Source organism: Ascaphus truei, chromosome 9 (genome assembly GCF_040206685.1).
Source record: "Ascaphus truei isolate aAscTru1 chromosome 9, aAscTru1.hap1, whole genome shotgun sequence".
In the NCBI taxonomy this organism is placed as follows: domain Eukaryota; kingdom Metazoa; phylum Chordata; class Amphibia; order Anura; family Ascaphidae; genus Ascaphus; species Ascaphus truei.
The window spans coordinates 63,908,446-63,925,704 of NC_134491.1; the positions used below are offsets into that span (position 1 = coordinate 63,908,446).

General features: G+C 45.0%; 1 protein-coding gene across 1 annotated transcript in view; it reads left to right on the forward strand.

Annotated features, from left to right (window-relative positions):
• Positions 1–17,259, forward strand: part of LOC142503157 (11-beta-hydroxysteroid dehydrogenase 1-like) — a 31,014-nt gene that overhangs the window by 4,982 nt on the left and 8,773 nt on the right. The window contains exons 2-5 of the mRNA XM_075615239.1: positions 7,948–8,078; positions 12,908–13,019; positions 13,491–13,676; positions 14,363–14,506. Of these exons, the coding sequence (XP_075471354.1) occupies positions 7,948–8,078; positions 12,908–13,019; positions 13,491–13,676; positions 14,363–14,506 (573 nt within the window). The remainder of the gene's footprint in view (positions 1–7,947; positions 8,079–12,907; positions 13,020–13,490; positions 13,677–14,362; positions 14,507–17,259) is intronic.

Consider the following 17,259-nt stretch of genomic DNA (forward strand, 5'->3'; position numbering starts at 1 on the left):
TGGGTGCAGCTCTGGTAGGTAGGGTCTTGCGTTGTATACACCGAGTACAACGGCGACAGTGGCGCTCTATGGCCTCTTGCATCTTGGGCCAGAAAAAGCAGTCTCTGACCAACCGAAAGGTCTTCTCTACACCGAGATGTCCATGCTCATCATGTAGGGACTTCAACACCATGTATTGCAAGTTCTTAGGGAGGACTAGTTGTCGTCTATCGGGTGGTTGTGGTATTGCACCACCCGATAGAGTAAGCAGTTATCGATTTCGAATTTGTCCCCTTCCCGCATGAGCGAGGCCACCAAGTCGTTGGGAGCACGCTTCAGAAGGGCTGGATTGTTATTTTCAACGGCTTGCCTGATGATACTAATGACAGGATCTTGTATTTGGTAGTCTACCAGATCTTTCCACCGTAGCACTTTGTCATGAGTTATGTTCATCCCTTTTGGATCGCAGTAGGCGGCTAGGACAGCCTGCGACTGGCATCCCAAGGAATCCGCGACCCGTAATTCTGAGAAGACCACTTGATCATTGACGATGGCGGCAGTGCTACACATAGCTCGCACCCCTGGTCCTGGGAGTTCTTCCCATTCCTCATCATCTTGAGTAGCACTTAGCCCTGGCCGTCGGGAGAGGGCGTCAGCCCCGACATTCAAGGGTCCCAGCTTATACTTCAGGGAGAATCGGTAATTGTTCAGGGCTGCCAGCCATCGGTGTCCTGCTGCATCCAATTTGGCCGAGGACGTGAGAGGATTGATATCCGTCCTTACCTCAAACGTAACATCGTAAAGGTAATTGTGAAGCTTCTCGGTGATCGCCCACTTGAGAGCCAGGAACTCCAACTTGTGGACGGTGTATTTCTGTTCACTGGGTGTCAAACTGCGGCTGATGTAGGCTACAAGCCAAAGGCCCTTGGGGTGTTTCTGGTGCAGGACGGCACCCAGTCCATTTAGACTGGCATCCACATGCAGAACGTATGGTTGTTCGGGATCAGCATACGCAAGCACCGGCGCTTCGGTCAGGCACTTCTTCAATTTCAGGAAGGCCTGTTCACACTCTAACGTCCATTTATCACCGAACGGTTGGCGGGCCGATACGGCCTTCCTTCCTGTATCTTCGGGGTATATCTTCAACAGATTGTTCAGGGGTTTAGCTCTACTAGAGTACCCTTCCACGAAGCGACGGTAATACCCACAGAACCCCAGGAAGGATCGTAGTTCCGTGACATTCTTGGGACGCGGCCAGTTCACGACCGCTTCTACTTTGACTGGGTCGTGGTGATTCCTTGAGCAGACACGATGTGCCCCACATAGGTCACCGAGGTGTGACAAACCCGGCACTTGTCTAGGGACAATTTCAACCCTTCCTTCCCAAGACGGTCTATCACTTTAAGCAGCCTCTCTTCGTGCTCTTCCAGAGTCCTTCCGAAGACAATGATGTCGTCCAGGTAGACAAGACACTCCCGAGGGTTCATGTCCCCGATAGTCTTCTCCATCAGTTGTTGGAAGGTAGCAGGAGCCCCACATATACCTTGGGGCATACGTGTAAATTGGTATAACCCCAGGGGGCAGACAAAGGCTGTTTTTTCCTGATCCTCTGCATTCATGGGTACCTGATAGTACCCGGATCGTAGATCGAGCACGCTGAACCATTGGCTTCCGTTCAGAGCATTCAGGATCTCTTCAATGCGAGGAAGGTTGTACTGGTCCGGTATCGTACGATTGTTCAGGGTTCGATAGTCAACACACAGTCGTACGGACCCATTCTTTTTCCTCACTACCACTATTGGAGAGGCGTAAGGGCTCCGAGACTGCGTCAAAATCCCAGCGGTCTCCATTTCTTGCAAGACATTCCTCACATCGTCCACATCTCTAGGGGCGATGCGACGAGAGCGTTCCCGGAACGGGGTGGCATCACTCAGTCTAATGGCATGTTGAGCGCTGCGACTGCACCCCACATCCATCTCACTCGTGGAGAACACAGTCCATCGTTTATTCAACTGGGTTGTAAGCCGCTCTTTCCACTCAGTGGTCAATGTCGACTCACCGAAGTTGAAGTCCAGATCGACTAACCTCTCACTCACTGCCGCCGCATTCACCTGGGGCGTTGTTTCCACAGGGCTGACCGGATATATGCAACCCAGACTCTGTCCAGCATCAAGTTCCATCGGGAATGGGGAGATGTTCTGCACATATACGTAGGTTTGTAGAGGGATTTTAGTCGTCCACTCCCGCACCTCGGGTAGTACCCTATACCCTCTCTGAACTTCTTCCTCAGGGGTACTCTCCAGAGAGAAAAGCTGATCATTCTCATCTCGCTCGGGATAAGAGCACCAGACGGCCAGTCATTGCACTCCCCCCGGTAATATGGTCATCAGTCCGCGTTGACGATTGTAGAGGTCCCCGTGACGTTCCAAGGCATATAACCGGTTGCACTCTTCTCGTAGGACGGAATCTAGGAGCGAATTGGCCAGCGGCAACTCGTTGGTCTCTTTCAGGTACGCTCTGATTACCGCTTGTACTATATCAGTATTGGTTCCCAAGATGATCGGATACTTGCACTGGTCTTGGGGCTCCGGGCATATCATCGCCGCTACATGCATGGGGTGCTTCTTGCCGGTGTTCAGTTGGAGTATTTCCAGTTGAACCCTTACAATCCCATCGATGGGGTAGTCTTCATTACTTAACCCCCTAACCTTCATATGTTCGGCCGACCTCAGGGGGCAGTGTCTAAGGTGCTGGTCATAGAACTTGCGGTATATAATGGTCACTTGGGATCCAGTGTCCAGTAGGGCAGATGCATAGATCCCTTCCAGTACAACAGGAACGATGGCCGAGGGACCTAGTTGACTGTAAGCTTCCCTCTGTAAAGCATCATCACTGGGACCGGAGTCAGAAGGAGCATCTTCGGTTCCAGTAGGGGTTTCTGGGTCAGACTCTGCCATTTGTACGCGGCAGACCATTGACCGGGCTGAATTTCCTCTATCGGGAGGCTTTTCCTCTGGAGGATCCTCCCTCTCTGGGCAATCGCTGGAGAAGTGGCCCTTCTTCCCACAGTCATAGCAAACTACTTTGCAGCGTTCAGGACGACCCTTGTACGTGGAAGATGATCTCTCGGAGGTACGGCACTTCCCGGCAGGCGATTCGTGAGCCACCTCCTCCTCCTGGTTGGAAGATTTCTTACCCTTTGGGGCGGAGGGGACAGAGGTGTCACCCTTGGTCTTTTTGGAGTCATGAAAATGTAGCTGCACCTCATGTCCTCGGATGTGACGCAACAATTCCATGTAGCTGGGTGGTACAACAGTGATCGGGGCGGCCCGCATCATTATAGCTATGTTGTGATTAGGCAAAGACCCCTTTAGTAGCTGTTTGAATCGGTACCGGTCCACTTCGGCGACTGAAATTATGTTTTTGGACAGGAGGGTCCCCAACGACAGCTGTAGTTTGCGGATGAAGGCAGTCAAATCCTCTCCTTTTTGGTGAAGAGCTTTGAACTGGGCCATCAGCTCATCCTCGTCGTCTTCTCGGGTATAGGACTGAGTGAGCTTTTCCACCAGTTCCTGTGCCGTAACTTCTCCTTCCACTTCACGATGCATCCGTACCAGTTGGGAGGCTGGGGCTCTGAGGCACTCAACCAACCTCTGCCTTTTGCTGGCTTCGGAGCATGACCACTCTGCTATTACTTGAAGAGTATGGTCCCTCCATGTCTCGATCCCTTCTTCTCCTGAAGGCGTTGGCAGAATCCCAGAAAAGGCCTTTAGTTTCCGGTAGTTCTGTGCTTGGGACGAGATGGTTACAGCTTTTACTAGTTGGGAGGCTGTGATATTCAAGGAAAGACCTCCACTAAGGGGCTGACTACTGGTTCCAGCTCCTATGCTAGGCATGGTTGGGAGACTGCCTGACCGTCTATCAGGAGTAGGAGAGGTGGGTGGACTCCCTGCCCAGCTGCTGACTCCTCCTACCCCGCTCGGAGTGAAGGAGACCTTAGGGGGACCTACCCTGTGAGGAGTACTGGTCACCCGGTGGGTCGTGGTTGTCCCAGTACTGGTGGGTGGTTCTTCGGGGGCCTGGGTGTCAGGAAATATCATGAGACAGTCCTCTGCAGAGGGCTCGGGTAAGTTTAATACATGGGGAACAGTCTCTGCACATATATCGCGTTCAGTGGCCAGGAGGTAGGTGGTCCCCCGGCCGTCAGCATCAAGTTTATAGTCTACCACCCGGACGGTGTTCAGTCCCGGACAATTTCTTACTTGCTTGTGCACTGCGAATAAGTCTGTGTCGTTTGATACTCCCGCCACTGCAACCACGCGTCTTGGGAACATGCGGCGCGCTAAGGCTCAGTCATGAATTTCTTGCTTTGACGGCACAGACATGATGGCGTTTAAGTCAGACAATTTGATATGGAATAGGGCACACCAGGTAGAATCTCAGCAGCGCCTCCAAATGTAACGGGTATTCCCTCCGCCCCAATCACAGATATGGTGTGAGTGTGTGGAACCTATGTGTTACCAGGTGTGGTGCATATACCTGTAGGTTCACAAGAGACCTAAGCCTCCGCTTGTTGGGAACCTGGGGTGAGACCTTCAGCTCGATCTGGTTCACAGCGCCTCCACCTGTGTAGGGTTCTAAGAATGTAGAGGGTTGCCTACACAGGACCCACATATACAATAACCACATACACAGGAATGTATATAACCACTTTACTGTAATGCAGAATAATCACACACCTTGATAATAGTAATACTTCCCCTAGAGGGTAACTCCACAAATATAACTCAGTCCAAAGTGTCTTTCACTCCACTAGGAGTGTACCTACCCACCACCCTGTATCCCCACACCGTGTCCACAGCCTAACCCCTTTGTCCCGTGGTCAGCGCTGCCACTATGTGTAATGAATATATATATATGATACGTTGGTGCACTTAGGAAGGTACCTGCCGAGCGCTCCTGCACTCGGGCCAGCAATCAACTTCAAAAAGGATCTGCCGCTTGGTGATCCTGTCTGTCATCCAATGCTTCCTCACACGAGGGTCCGCCAGGGGCGATCCCACCCTGGAGATAGTCTCTGTCTCTTTAGCACAGACTTGAGCTCAAGTCTCTTCTCGGGGAGCGCAGCGTCCGCTGTGTCCCTATCTAACACTAATCCTACTGTGACAGTGTCCCTAGCCTAGGGCCTGTCCCTGTAGCACCACAAGCTGGGGAGTTCAGGACCTATCTGGGGCCTAGGGGGTTACTGGCCTAATGCAGCGGGTCACTGACCCCTGCACTCACCGCCTTCCCCTAGCTCTCCGGGTCCAGCACTGGCACTCTCCCACGTGCATGAAATGTATCCTTTCCTGGCAAGTAGGGAGCTCCTGCAGCCCTATTGGCTCCCTGGCGTCATGGGGCCGCTCACGAGGCTCATGGGACTTGTAGTCCCGTTTAAGAGCCTTCCCTGTTAGGCTAGCGTTCGCGCACTCCTTTCTGCGCATGCGCCACTCTGCTGGGCCGCCGGGACTTCTGCGCATGCGCGACATAGCGCAAGATGGCGGCGCCCTGCTCAGGAGCCATTAAGGGGAAAAATTAATTCCTTCCTAACTCCAAGAATTGGCAATCAGATTAATCCCTGGATCAACATCCTTCCCATGTATACTTATTTGGTATATCCCTGTATACCTTTCCCATCTAAAAAGATGTCCAACCTTTTTTTGAACAAATCTATTGTATCTGCCATCACAGTCTCCATGGGTAATGAATTACACATTTTAACTGCCCTTACTGTAAAGAACCCTTTCCTTTGTTGCTGGTGAAATTTCCTTTCATCCAACCTCAAGGGATGGCCCGAGTCCTTTGTACTGCCCGTGGGATGAATAGTTCTTTTGAAAGCTCCTTGTATTGTCCCCGAATATATTTGTATATAGTTATCATATCCCCTCTTAGACACCTCTTTTCTAATGTAAATAAATCTAATTTAGCTAGCCTCTCCTCATAAGTTAGATTGTCCATCCCCTTTATTAATTTGGTGGCTCTTCTCTGCACTCTCTCTAGTTCCATAATGTCTTTTCTTAGGATTGGTGCCCAAAATTGTACTCCATTTTCAAGGTGTGGTCTTATTAGTGCTTTGTAAAGGGGCATAATTATGTTTACTTCCCTTCCATCCATTGCCCGTTTGATGCAAGATAAGATCTTGTTTGCCTTTGCAGCTACTGCATGACATTGGGCACTATTGCTAAGCCTGCAGTCTACAAGCACTCCTAAATCCTTCTCCAGCAAGGATTCCCCCAATATATCTCCATTTAATTTGTAAGTTGCCTTTTTATTCTTGCATCCCAAATGCATAACCTTACATTTATCTGTATTAAACCTCATTTGCCATTTACCTGCCCACGTTTCCAGTCTCTCCAAGTCCTTCTGAAGTGAAATTACATCCTGCTCTGATTCTATTACCTTACACAATTTAGTATCATCAGCAAAGATGGAGACTTTGCTCTCGATCCCAACCTCAAGGTCATTAATAAACAAGTTAAAAAGCAGGGGTCCCCGTGCCAATCCCTGAGGTACTCCACTCACGAGTTTAGCCCAACCTGAAAAAGTTCCATTTATGACAACCCTCTGTTGTCTGTCCTTTAACCAGTTTTCAATCCAGGTGCATATATTATTACTGAGTCCAATTTTCTTTATTTTGTACGCCAACCTCTTGAGTGAAACCGTATCAAAAGCCTTTGCAAAATCTAAGTAGACCACATCAACTGCATTACCCTGGTCTAAATTCCTACTTACCTCCTCAAAGAAACAAATAAGGTTAGTTTGGCAAGATCTATCCTTCATAAATCCATGCTGACTATTACTAATAATTTTGTTTTCCATTAGGTATTCCTGAATATTATCCCGTATTAAACATTCAAGTAGATTCCCTACTATTGAAGTCAGGCTTACAGGTCTGTAATTTCCCGGTTGTGATCTAGCTCCCTTTTTAAATATAGGCACCACATCTGCTTTACGCCAATCTTGTGGTACTGAGCCTATGGAAATGGAGTCCTTGTCAGGGAGGTTAAAAATTGAGCTTTCTCCAGAGCCCAGTGCAGTCTTAAAAGGTAACCTCATATGCTTTAGATTAAAAAAAACAATGATTTTAAACACTAAATGTAAAAAAAGAGAGCCGGATGTGATCAGGAGAGAACTAACATTATATGGGCCAGATAAACAATCTCCATTAGGCTATTTAACCTAAAATAAGGTCAGGTTAATCATAACGCCTAAGCATGAAAGCAAATAAGCTAAAGTTAACCCAAATAATGTATGGTTATTTCCCCCAAGCTGTTAGTACTAATGATATTCAAAGGAGGCGTCTCTCTCTCCCCTGCCCTCTAAAACAGCCGATCCGCTAAAGTCTCAAGTGCAATATATATCCATCCCCCCCCCCCCTTCCCAAATACAACATAATAATGGGGAAAGGCAGGGGGTGCAGACCTGTCTGAGACATGTGAATGTGCTCACAAGTGGTATTTTTATTTACTGTACACTGTTTGGTGGAGAGTTTTTGTCACTATTTTCTCACCATAACTTATTTTGAGTCTGTTTCTGTTTTTTACCTAACTTAAAAAATAAAAAAAAATTTAAACCTGCAAGGTTGGCCATAAAAAGGTAGTAAGTTCATACATCCAATGGATGGGTGACATTGGTCATGTGATCTTAGTATTTTAAACCCAATTTTTGGAAAAATATGACAAAAATGGCAACAGTTTTCCATTTTGCCAAATTTTGAACAAAAATTCAACACAAATGACATAATGTTGCTGTTTTCATCAAATTTCAAACAAAAATTGCAAAAAAATTATTTAAAAACAATCATACAACAAATTTCATAAAATTGTAAATTGTTTGAAAATTTGGTCGAAAACTGTATTTTGCTTGTATTGAGTGGGAATTTGAGTGCACTAAGCTGCTTTGCATTAATTGATGTTCCTCTTCCAACAGCTATGCTGAAGGGCAAGAGAGTCCTAGTGACAGGAGCCAGCTCTGGCATAGGAGAGCAGATGGCATATCACCTGGCAAACATGGGATCTCACATTCTGATAACAGCACGGACGGAGGAGAAGCTCAAGAAGGTAAAGTCTTCACACTGTCAGATAATCTTTGCTGAACACACTCAATCTTTAGGTGAAACCTAGACACTGATGAATGACAGTTGACCAGCAACTAGTCTGCCCGTCTCCCCTACATACCATCACCTTTTTTTAGTATTTCATATCCTGGTAGATTCACCATGTGCACAATACAGCAAGGATTCCGTGCTCGTGCGGTCAGTAGTTTGTTTAACACCAAAATCCCCTTGCAGCTGTGTGTGGGGAGCACCTCCCCAAACGCTCCTATGTAAGAGACATCCCAATGAAGGGAGTCTCAAACAAATTAACGACTAAAGTGTACGCAAAGCGCACCAGGGTTTAGTATAGTAGCTCAAAATACAGTATGAAAAAAAAGGAAAAATCGGGGGAGCGTCAGTATCTGAAAGAAAATAAATATACTACCATAGTGCATAACGTTTCAAATAAACATATGAATGGTAGAACTCCAAAAAGAAAAATATGCTAGAACATGGATAAATAACTCAAAGGTCCAGTCATAGATAGTAATCAGGAGCAAAAAGGAGCAAAAATCGGGAGATAAATGAACCCAGTAGAGAGACACAGAGCCAAGATATTAAAATGCCAAAAAACTATTTATCCGACAATAGTAACATTCAAGGCTTACAGGATACCAGATGGTTAAGAGCGTTGGTTTAGGGTGATGGTCTTGTGCCGAGTCGCGACCTCGGGGAACCCCACACACAGCCGCCTCCTCCACCGGTCTCCGTCCTGTGCTGTTAGTCCAAGCCGACATGTCACTTCCTGTTTGCACTCGTGTAGTTGGCGTCACCGGAGCTTCAGCTGCAGACTGTAGACTGTCTCCCTCTGGATCTTACGTTGAGGGTTACGCTCTACGCGTTTCGCCGTTCAGGTTGACGGCTTCGTCAGGAGTACATTAACCCATGAAAGGATGTCTTATTGTAAGGAAGCAGGAGTCACGCTGTGCACGGCGTGCTCCTTACTCACCCTCCTTACTCTGCCTGGGTCTCCCGCGGCTCGCAGGGACTCCTTCCCCATAGCGCCGAGCTCCGGTCCTCCTATGCGCGCGCGCGCACACGTCCAGTCTCTTCTTCTGCCCTCAGTTCAGGGCGTGGGTCCGCGCACGCAGCTACAGACGCTGCCACAGGGAGGCGCGGCCACACAGGGGCGCACCAACCCTTTAAAGAGACAGTACCCTTTTGCAATGCCACAATACAATTCACCAATACTTCTAGGATTTATAGCTCCTCCTCCAGGAACTCATCTAGACCTATCCCTGTCTCAGCCTGGCCCATTCACACACCCCCACCTTGCTACTCCGCTATTGGTTCCTCATACCTACATATACCCTCCAGATTCATTAACTCGTCGGCTGAGCATAGAACCAGTTGTTCTCATCACTCTCTGCCTCCCTAGTTCTGTTTCACAGATTCCCTCGTGTACCGGACCGGCTTCTGCTACGTCTTCCTGCACCTCTGGCATCTCGAACTCGGCATACGGCATCACGACTCTCCTCATCTCTGGCATTCCGATTCTGGCTTACGGTAAACGATAACGTCTCTCTCTCTAACCCTGGACTTGGCTACCGCACCCTCTACCATCCGTACCTCTCCTACCCCGATCCCGGAATCCCAGACAACTCTTCAATCAAGACGTGCCCTCGTGACTGTGGGTGGCGTTATATCCTATCCCACCTCAGCACCGCGGTCCCATCTCGTTTGTGGTGAGCACATCCTGACACTTATATACCTTCCATTATCACACTGACCTTTCATCCCATAGGTCAAAATGCAATCAGATCTAAACAGTTGGGTAACTAGTTATCATAGCCCTCTTACACAGTATAAATCTCATACATATATTATACAATTGATTTAAAATACAATCTTTAATGTAATAATTCTAATCTAAAATATCCTTTTTGATACACATTTTAAAATAAACATTTGTAATATATAAAAAAATCCCCATAAATCTCTCAATCAAAGAAAACGACGATTGTTGAATCTCAAAAGACAAAAGAGAAACCATTATCGGTACAGAGTAGCAATATAAGACATTAGCACGACTTTATTTCCCTTGTTGTAAACATTCCCTTCAAAAAGTATCATAAACTTAAAGAAAAGCATTTAACTCAAAATCCACATTTAAACCCAAAGGTACAAGTGATTTCAGAGTGAAGATCCAGAAACTTTCCCTCTTTTTCAGAGCAGTAATTCTGTTTCCACCTGATGTGTCATCATTATGTTTTTGTATAAAATGGTTTGACAAATTATGTGTGGTTACACCTCGTCTTACATTGCCAATGTGTTCAAGTACACGTGTTTTTACTGGCAATATATGAGGTATACGACACATCACATCAGTGTGATAATGGAAGGTATATAAGACATCCTTTCATGGGTTAATGTACTCCTGACGAAGCCGTCAACCTGCACGGCGAAACGCGTAGAGCGTAACCCTCAACGTAAGATCCAGAGGGAGACAGTCTACAGTCTGCAGCTGAAGCTCCGGTGACGCCAACTACACGAGTGCAAACCGGAAGTGACATGTCGGCTTGGACTAACAGCACAGGACGGAGACCGGTGGAGGAGGCGGCTGTGTGTGGGGTTCCCCGAGGTCGCGACTCGGCACAAGACCGTCACCCTAAAACCAACGCTCTTAACCATCTGGTATCCTGTAAGCCTTGAATTTTACTATTGTCGGATAAAGTGTTTTTTGGCATTTTAATATCTTGGCTCTGTGTCTCTCTACTGGGTTCATTTACCGATTTTTGCTCCTTTTTGCTCCTGATTACTATCTATGACTGGACCTTTGAGTTATTTATCCATGTTCTAGCATATTTTTCTTTTTGGAGTTCTACCATTCATATGTTTATTTGAAACGTTATGCACTATGGTAGTATATTTATTTTCTTTCAGATACTCACGCTCCCCCGATTTTTCCTTTTTTGCTCTGAGTGTGGACCTTGAAACAGTCCTTGAAGGGTTTGAGTGTCTTTATTCTTATTTGATTGCACGGGTATTTATTGATTAATTCATCACTGTTTACTGCACTGTTGCACTTAGATAGAGTGTTTGAGCGCCATCTAGTGTTCCTTGTTCAAAATACTGTATGATAATAAAATCCAATTGGGACATTTGGAAATTTAAAAAGAGTTAATTTATTAAGAGGTCAAATGACCACACATAGATAACACACCACTTGGAAGGCGTCACGGCCCCGCTATCATATAGAGAAACCCATCCCTCCCTGTGAGAAATACACAATAAAATATAAAACAAATCTCAAATGTACATATGCACAGACATAATGGTCACAATACAGTCAGTCTCACAAATAAGCACCTGAGTACAGTGCAATGATATGACTAACCGGACTGCACCCGCATATGGCGATGACTTCTCCACCTGAGCTCCCCTGCTTCAGCCAGTGAGTAAGCGTGTCAGGTGTCCTCTCATGTCTCCTGACGAAGGACGCTGTTCCGAAACGCGTTGAGGTCACGAGAGAACACCTGACGCGCTTACTCACTAAGTGAAGCAGGGGAGCTCGGGCGGAGAAGTCATCGCCGTATGTGGGTGTAGTCCAGACTAAACATCAGTGCCAGCAAACGGTAACCTGCCCGTTAACCTGCCGTTCACTCGTGGCTTCCTTCTGTTCCGCTCAGTGTAGTTTTATGGTCAGTCGTGTCATTGCACGGTTCTTAGGTGCTTATTTGTTTGACTGTATTGTGACCATTATGTCTGTGCATATTTACATTTGAGATTTGTTTTATATTTTATTGTGTATTTCTCACAGGGAGGGATGGGTTTCTCTATATGATAGCGGGGCCGTGACGCCTTCCAATTGGTGTGTTATCTATGTGTGGTCATTTGACCTCTTAATAAATTAACTCTTTTAAATTTCCAAATGTCACAATTGGATTTTATTATCATACTGTATTTTGAGCTACTATACTAAAGCCTGGTGCGCTTTGTGTACACTTTTGTCGTAGATTCACCATGTGTCCATTCTTGAATTATCTTATCATCTACCTCACCAGTTCTGCTGGGAGATTGCTTGATGCATCATTTACTCCACCACCGTCCAGCTCAAAACTTGTTCTTCCTCTGAAAGACGCTTCCCTCATGTACTTTGTTGATGCCCCAAATACTTTAAAAAAAAGTCTCTCCCATACCCTCCCGTTGACCCTATTTTATGGTGTATATGTTGAACCAGCTAATGAATAATAATTACAAAAGTAGAGAAGCAGTCAGGCAAAAATATATACACAACTGAGCTGCAGGAATTGGATATCAATATTTAAGATATTTCATAACCCACCTATCTTTCTCTTGTTGAGGCTGCTCTGCAGACATATTCATCTAGGACGGGGTAGCCAACGCCAGTTCTCAGTGGCCACCAACAGGGTGGCCTTTGAGGAATGGAGTTGGCCATCCCTGATCAAGAATGACCAACTATCCTACATTTGTGAACAATGTCCGATATTCCAACTCAATCTGGTGGGGATAGGGTTAAGATTGAAGGGGATTTCCTTGAGTTAACCCTTTGAGTGGCAAAGGGGCCACAGCACCAAAGTGCCCCCACCCACTGACACTTCGCAATGCTCCTCTCACAGCCAGATCGCCTACAAAACAAGCAAAATAGTGGCTACAGTATGTTATTGGGGTCTCTGAGAGCCAGACACCATGCTGTGTGGCTACATCATGGTGAACCCAAAGGGTTAAAGTTGCCAACCCTACTTCTACCACAGAGGTGGCTGCACAAATGCCTTATATGTATGATTGGGAATTAAATGTGCCATATAAATACCCAATACATTTAATTTGTAGGTTGTTACAAAGTGTTTACAGCTGGGAGCTGCCTCTGCTTACTACATCCCGGGCAGCATGGACAACATGACGTTCGCTAAGCAGGTAGTGAAGGAAGCGGAACATTTATTGGGTATGTAACATTTCATAGGACTGCCGTCTCTAAAACCTAATCATGTGAATGAGAGACCTTAATCCATACTCAATAGCATGGTTTCTGGGCCTCCAAAAATGGCATTATAATGGAAATGATACCACAAATCAGGGATTGTGAAAGCGATGTGCTATGTAACTCGTCCTGTATCTTTAACAAGGATAATTTCATCATTCAAGATGGTTTTTGTTTTTATGGCTTTGAAAATACACACCCAAAATCCTGACGGAGTCAGTCTCGCTAATTTTTAGCATCAACTTCTCATAGACTTTAATGGACTCTCACGGATAAAAAGCTGCACATTTCCATTGAAGTTAAGTTTTGTTTGGTCCTGAACCTGAAAATCTCACCGATTTTGACTCCTTTAAGGTTGTCATCACTCCCTCCGACAGCAAAAGTGTTTAACACGGGTGGGGTCTGTGCTCCTTCTTTCTCTCCCCCTTACCGCAGGTGGACTGGACATGCTCATCCTGAACCACATCGGTTACACATACTTTAATTATTTTAACGGGGATGTAGACCACGTAAGGGACCTCCTGGAGATTAACTTCCTGAGCTATGCGACCATGACGGTGGCAGCTCTGCCGATGCTGAAAGAAAGCAACGGGAATATCGTGGTGGTCTCATCTATTGCAGGTGAGAAGGGGCGCAGTGGTGGCGGAAAAAAAGAGGCGTGTGTCTGTTCTTTAACCCTTTGAGGGCCGCAAGACTCAAGTCCTAAAGGTTGGTACTCTAGGAGCCCTATGACGTACAGAGTATGTCATGCATTAAATGCATGGGGGACATGCCCATGAACCATGTGATTGCTACAGAGCGTTTTGAGTGCCGGAAGAATGGTGGCACTCAGGTGCTGCCAGTCTTCTGGTATACAAAGGGTTAAAGGTTCAGTCCACGACATAAGTCAAGACTTATGTTTTAAACAACATTTCAGTGTACATGTCTTGGAGAACTGATAAACAGTCTCATCAGAAAAGGATACATCATTTCTTTACCAGGGATTTCTTTTGTTTAGAGATATTAAAATGGCTGCCAAATCTCATAGGTCCCAGGGACCAATAAAAAGCCACAAATTCATTTGGGGGATGCTATTACGGCTTTCTATTGGATGACGGTTTAAATATCCAGGAAGTAACAATGTTAACTAAGCCAGTAAGTATCTCAGGAACAAGGGTGTCACTGGAACGAAAAATAATGTGGTTCCATTCTGGAGAAATAACTGATCGAATTATGTAAACAAATCTATATAGAAATGTTGTCAGGATTGTAGCTTTTTATGCTACAAGAGGGGTCTGCATTATAACATCCTTTATTTTCCCATCCAGGCAAAATTGGATTACCTTTCGCTGTGTCATATTCTACCACCAAGTTTGCCCTGGACGGATTTTTCAGCTCTTTGCGCATAGAGTTTAACCTGCTGAAAACCAACGTTTCTATCACACTTTGCGTCATCAGCTATATAGACACAGGTAAGTAGAGCTGAGGGTCGTGATAAAGGCCCTATATGAAGCAGTCAGATTTTGCAGAGCTATATACCAAGTATCCTATCAAAGATAGAGTTGAGTCTCTTGACTATAGCCACATTCATATGTGAAAAGAAAGTGAAAATTATATATAGACTCAATGGTAGCAAATAGGGAGTTCCCCTAAGAATAATTACCCGTACACTGTGATAAAGTGGAAGAAAATTGCACGTGTGCTTAGCTGGATAATTCAGAATAAATAAGAGAATGCAACCACTCACAGGACTTAAGTGTAACCCTCCTTGCCCAACTCTAAAGGAGTTTACATCGAGTTGAACTAATATATATGGCAATGCTCAGTCTCTCATACCTGGTCAGAGAGCTGGGTTCATGCAGGCTGTGCATGGATGCTTGAAGATACAATAATGATAGCGACCATGAACTTTTATAGTACAAAAGAGAGCTTTATTCACAGCCGTTGAGAATGCTCAACAGATGAAGACAGATTTCATGTCAGACATTTAACTAGTGGCAAATAATAAAGTTACTCTGTGCTTCATCCCATGTAGCTCTCACTCCTACGCTGGGGAGGAACTTAGGCTTTTTTCCTTTAGTATTGGTTAGACAGGCAATCTCCTATCTAGCGTCATTACTGCCTTTTCTCAGGGGATACACACACTACTCTTTTGGATCAATTTCCCTTTACTGTGTACGTCATTCTTCCGCTATGTAAATCATATTGGGAGTTTACTAATGACCTGTCTGTAGATCTGACCCGGTGATATATGGGGATCTCTCCATATATCGCCCACTGTGGCGAGTCTGTTTCTCTTTATGCGGTACCTGTTTGTCTCTGTTGGCCCTTTACTTGGGATCCTTGCTATAAGGGCACTGTCCCTATCTATAACTGTCATGTATGGCACACCTGTGAGCACGTGACCTGCATACAGGACAATGGTTAATACACAATTCTCTCACTGACCCACTTTTTAGCTTCGCAAAGGTCCCTAATTTGAACAATATCTCCCCTCAAACCATCCCAATATATCATCACCTGTCATGAACAGTACACAAGTGAGCAGGTGACTTAGATATACAACCAGGGTTATTACACACAGCTACTCTAGCCAACCCCCCTTTCTCCTGCGTAAGGTACTGTCAGTAAGTAAATATTAACTCCTTACTCAATTGCCATCATATCTATCTGCTTCCACCACCCAAGAAATATGCAAAAATATGTTAATTAATATATCTGCCAGGGTCTCAGGGCCCTGTTTATTATAGAAAAAACTATGCACTTAACACGCAAAAATCTGTTGTAGCAAAATCTGTCCGAAAATTTAAATACTCTCTACAAAGCATGCAACAGTTAATTCAGAGCTGAAAGCATCAATAATTAAATGATATATATATATAGTGCTTTAGATTACAGAAAAAGATTATTACAAGAATATACAATTATGATAAATGCAGAACAGTTTCTTAAAATAATAAAACATAAAATAGAAATCCCGATACAGTACGTTACCATATGTGATAGGTTTTTCCCAGAGAGATCACTGTAGTATGGGATGAACATTCACGTGTCTGATCCCAAAACACGCCTTGTTGAATTCCAGTTTATAATTAAAAAGTAGGGCTGTTTATTCTGACCCCTTCTTTGGGAACACTATAAGTCCACCCCTGTCATAAATCCGCTACTTGCTGACAGTTTTATGACTTGGAAAAACAAACTCTCCTAAAAATACCTTTAAAAAGTTGCATAGATAGAGAAATGAAGATAGGAGGTCTTTCATATAACACATAGATATACGTGAATAATATCAATTGATTCACACGAGTTTGCTGAATGTAATTACTCATTTTGACGGGTGTGCTCCTAAATTTGAGTGACAATTGGATATCTGTCCCTGACTACCTTGAGGACCTCATGTGTTTGGCCTCATGACACTCATCTCCTTGAAATGATTACAAATATCTAAACGTTAGGATTCAGAGTATGTGTCAGGTCCCGGATTCAATATTTGATATCTTTTGAATGGTAGAGTTAGTCACACCCCTTGGCACTCTCTACAACCCTTCCAGGAATGCCTTTGTTTATAAAAATGCCAGGAGAGACATAATTTAATCTCATCTCTGGCTAAACAAATGCCCTTATCTCTAGATTCCCTCAGTCCCATACAACACATATTGTACTTTAGTGGACCATCAGTGATACCCACCCAATTAAGTCCTCTTTGTAGATCTGCACAGGAAACATCTTGACCGGTCATAAACTTAATATCTTGTATTTTAAAGACACATGGTAACCACATTAACCCCTGAACCATCAGACTGATTTAAATACTTAATATCTTATGATATCGTCATGACAATAACAAAATAAATAAGGGGGCCTGATCTCTTCTAGTACTTTAGACATCATCCCTATCAACACTCCCCGAGGCTCCACGCCTCTTGTCCTCCAGAACTTTTTTCCTACCTTATATACTACCTTGTGACATCAGTATCCTCTGGAAAAACAGGGTAGGGCTCAGCATATACTATCCCGCTATTAACCCCTCACAGAAACCTGGTAACCCCATTGAAGGGGCTTTACATACATGTATATATACATACTGTATATGTGTGTGTGTGTGTGTGTGTGTGTGTGTGTGTGTGTGTGTGTGTGTGTGTGTGTGTGTGTGTGTGTGTGTGTGTGTGTGTGTGTGTGTGTGTGTGTGTGTGTGTGTGTGTGTGTGTATACTGTGACAACGTGG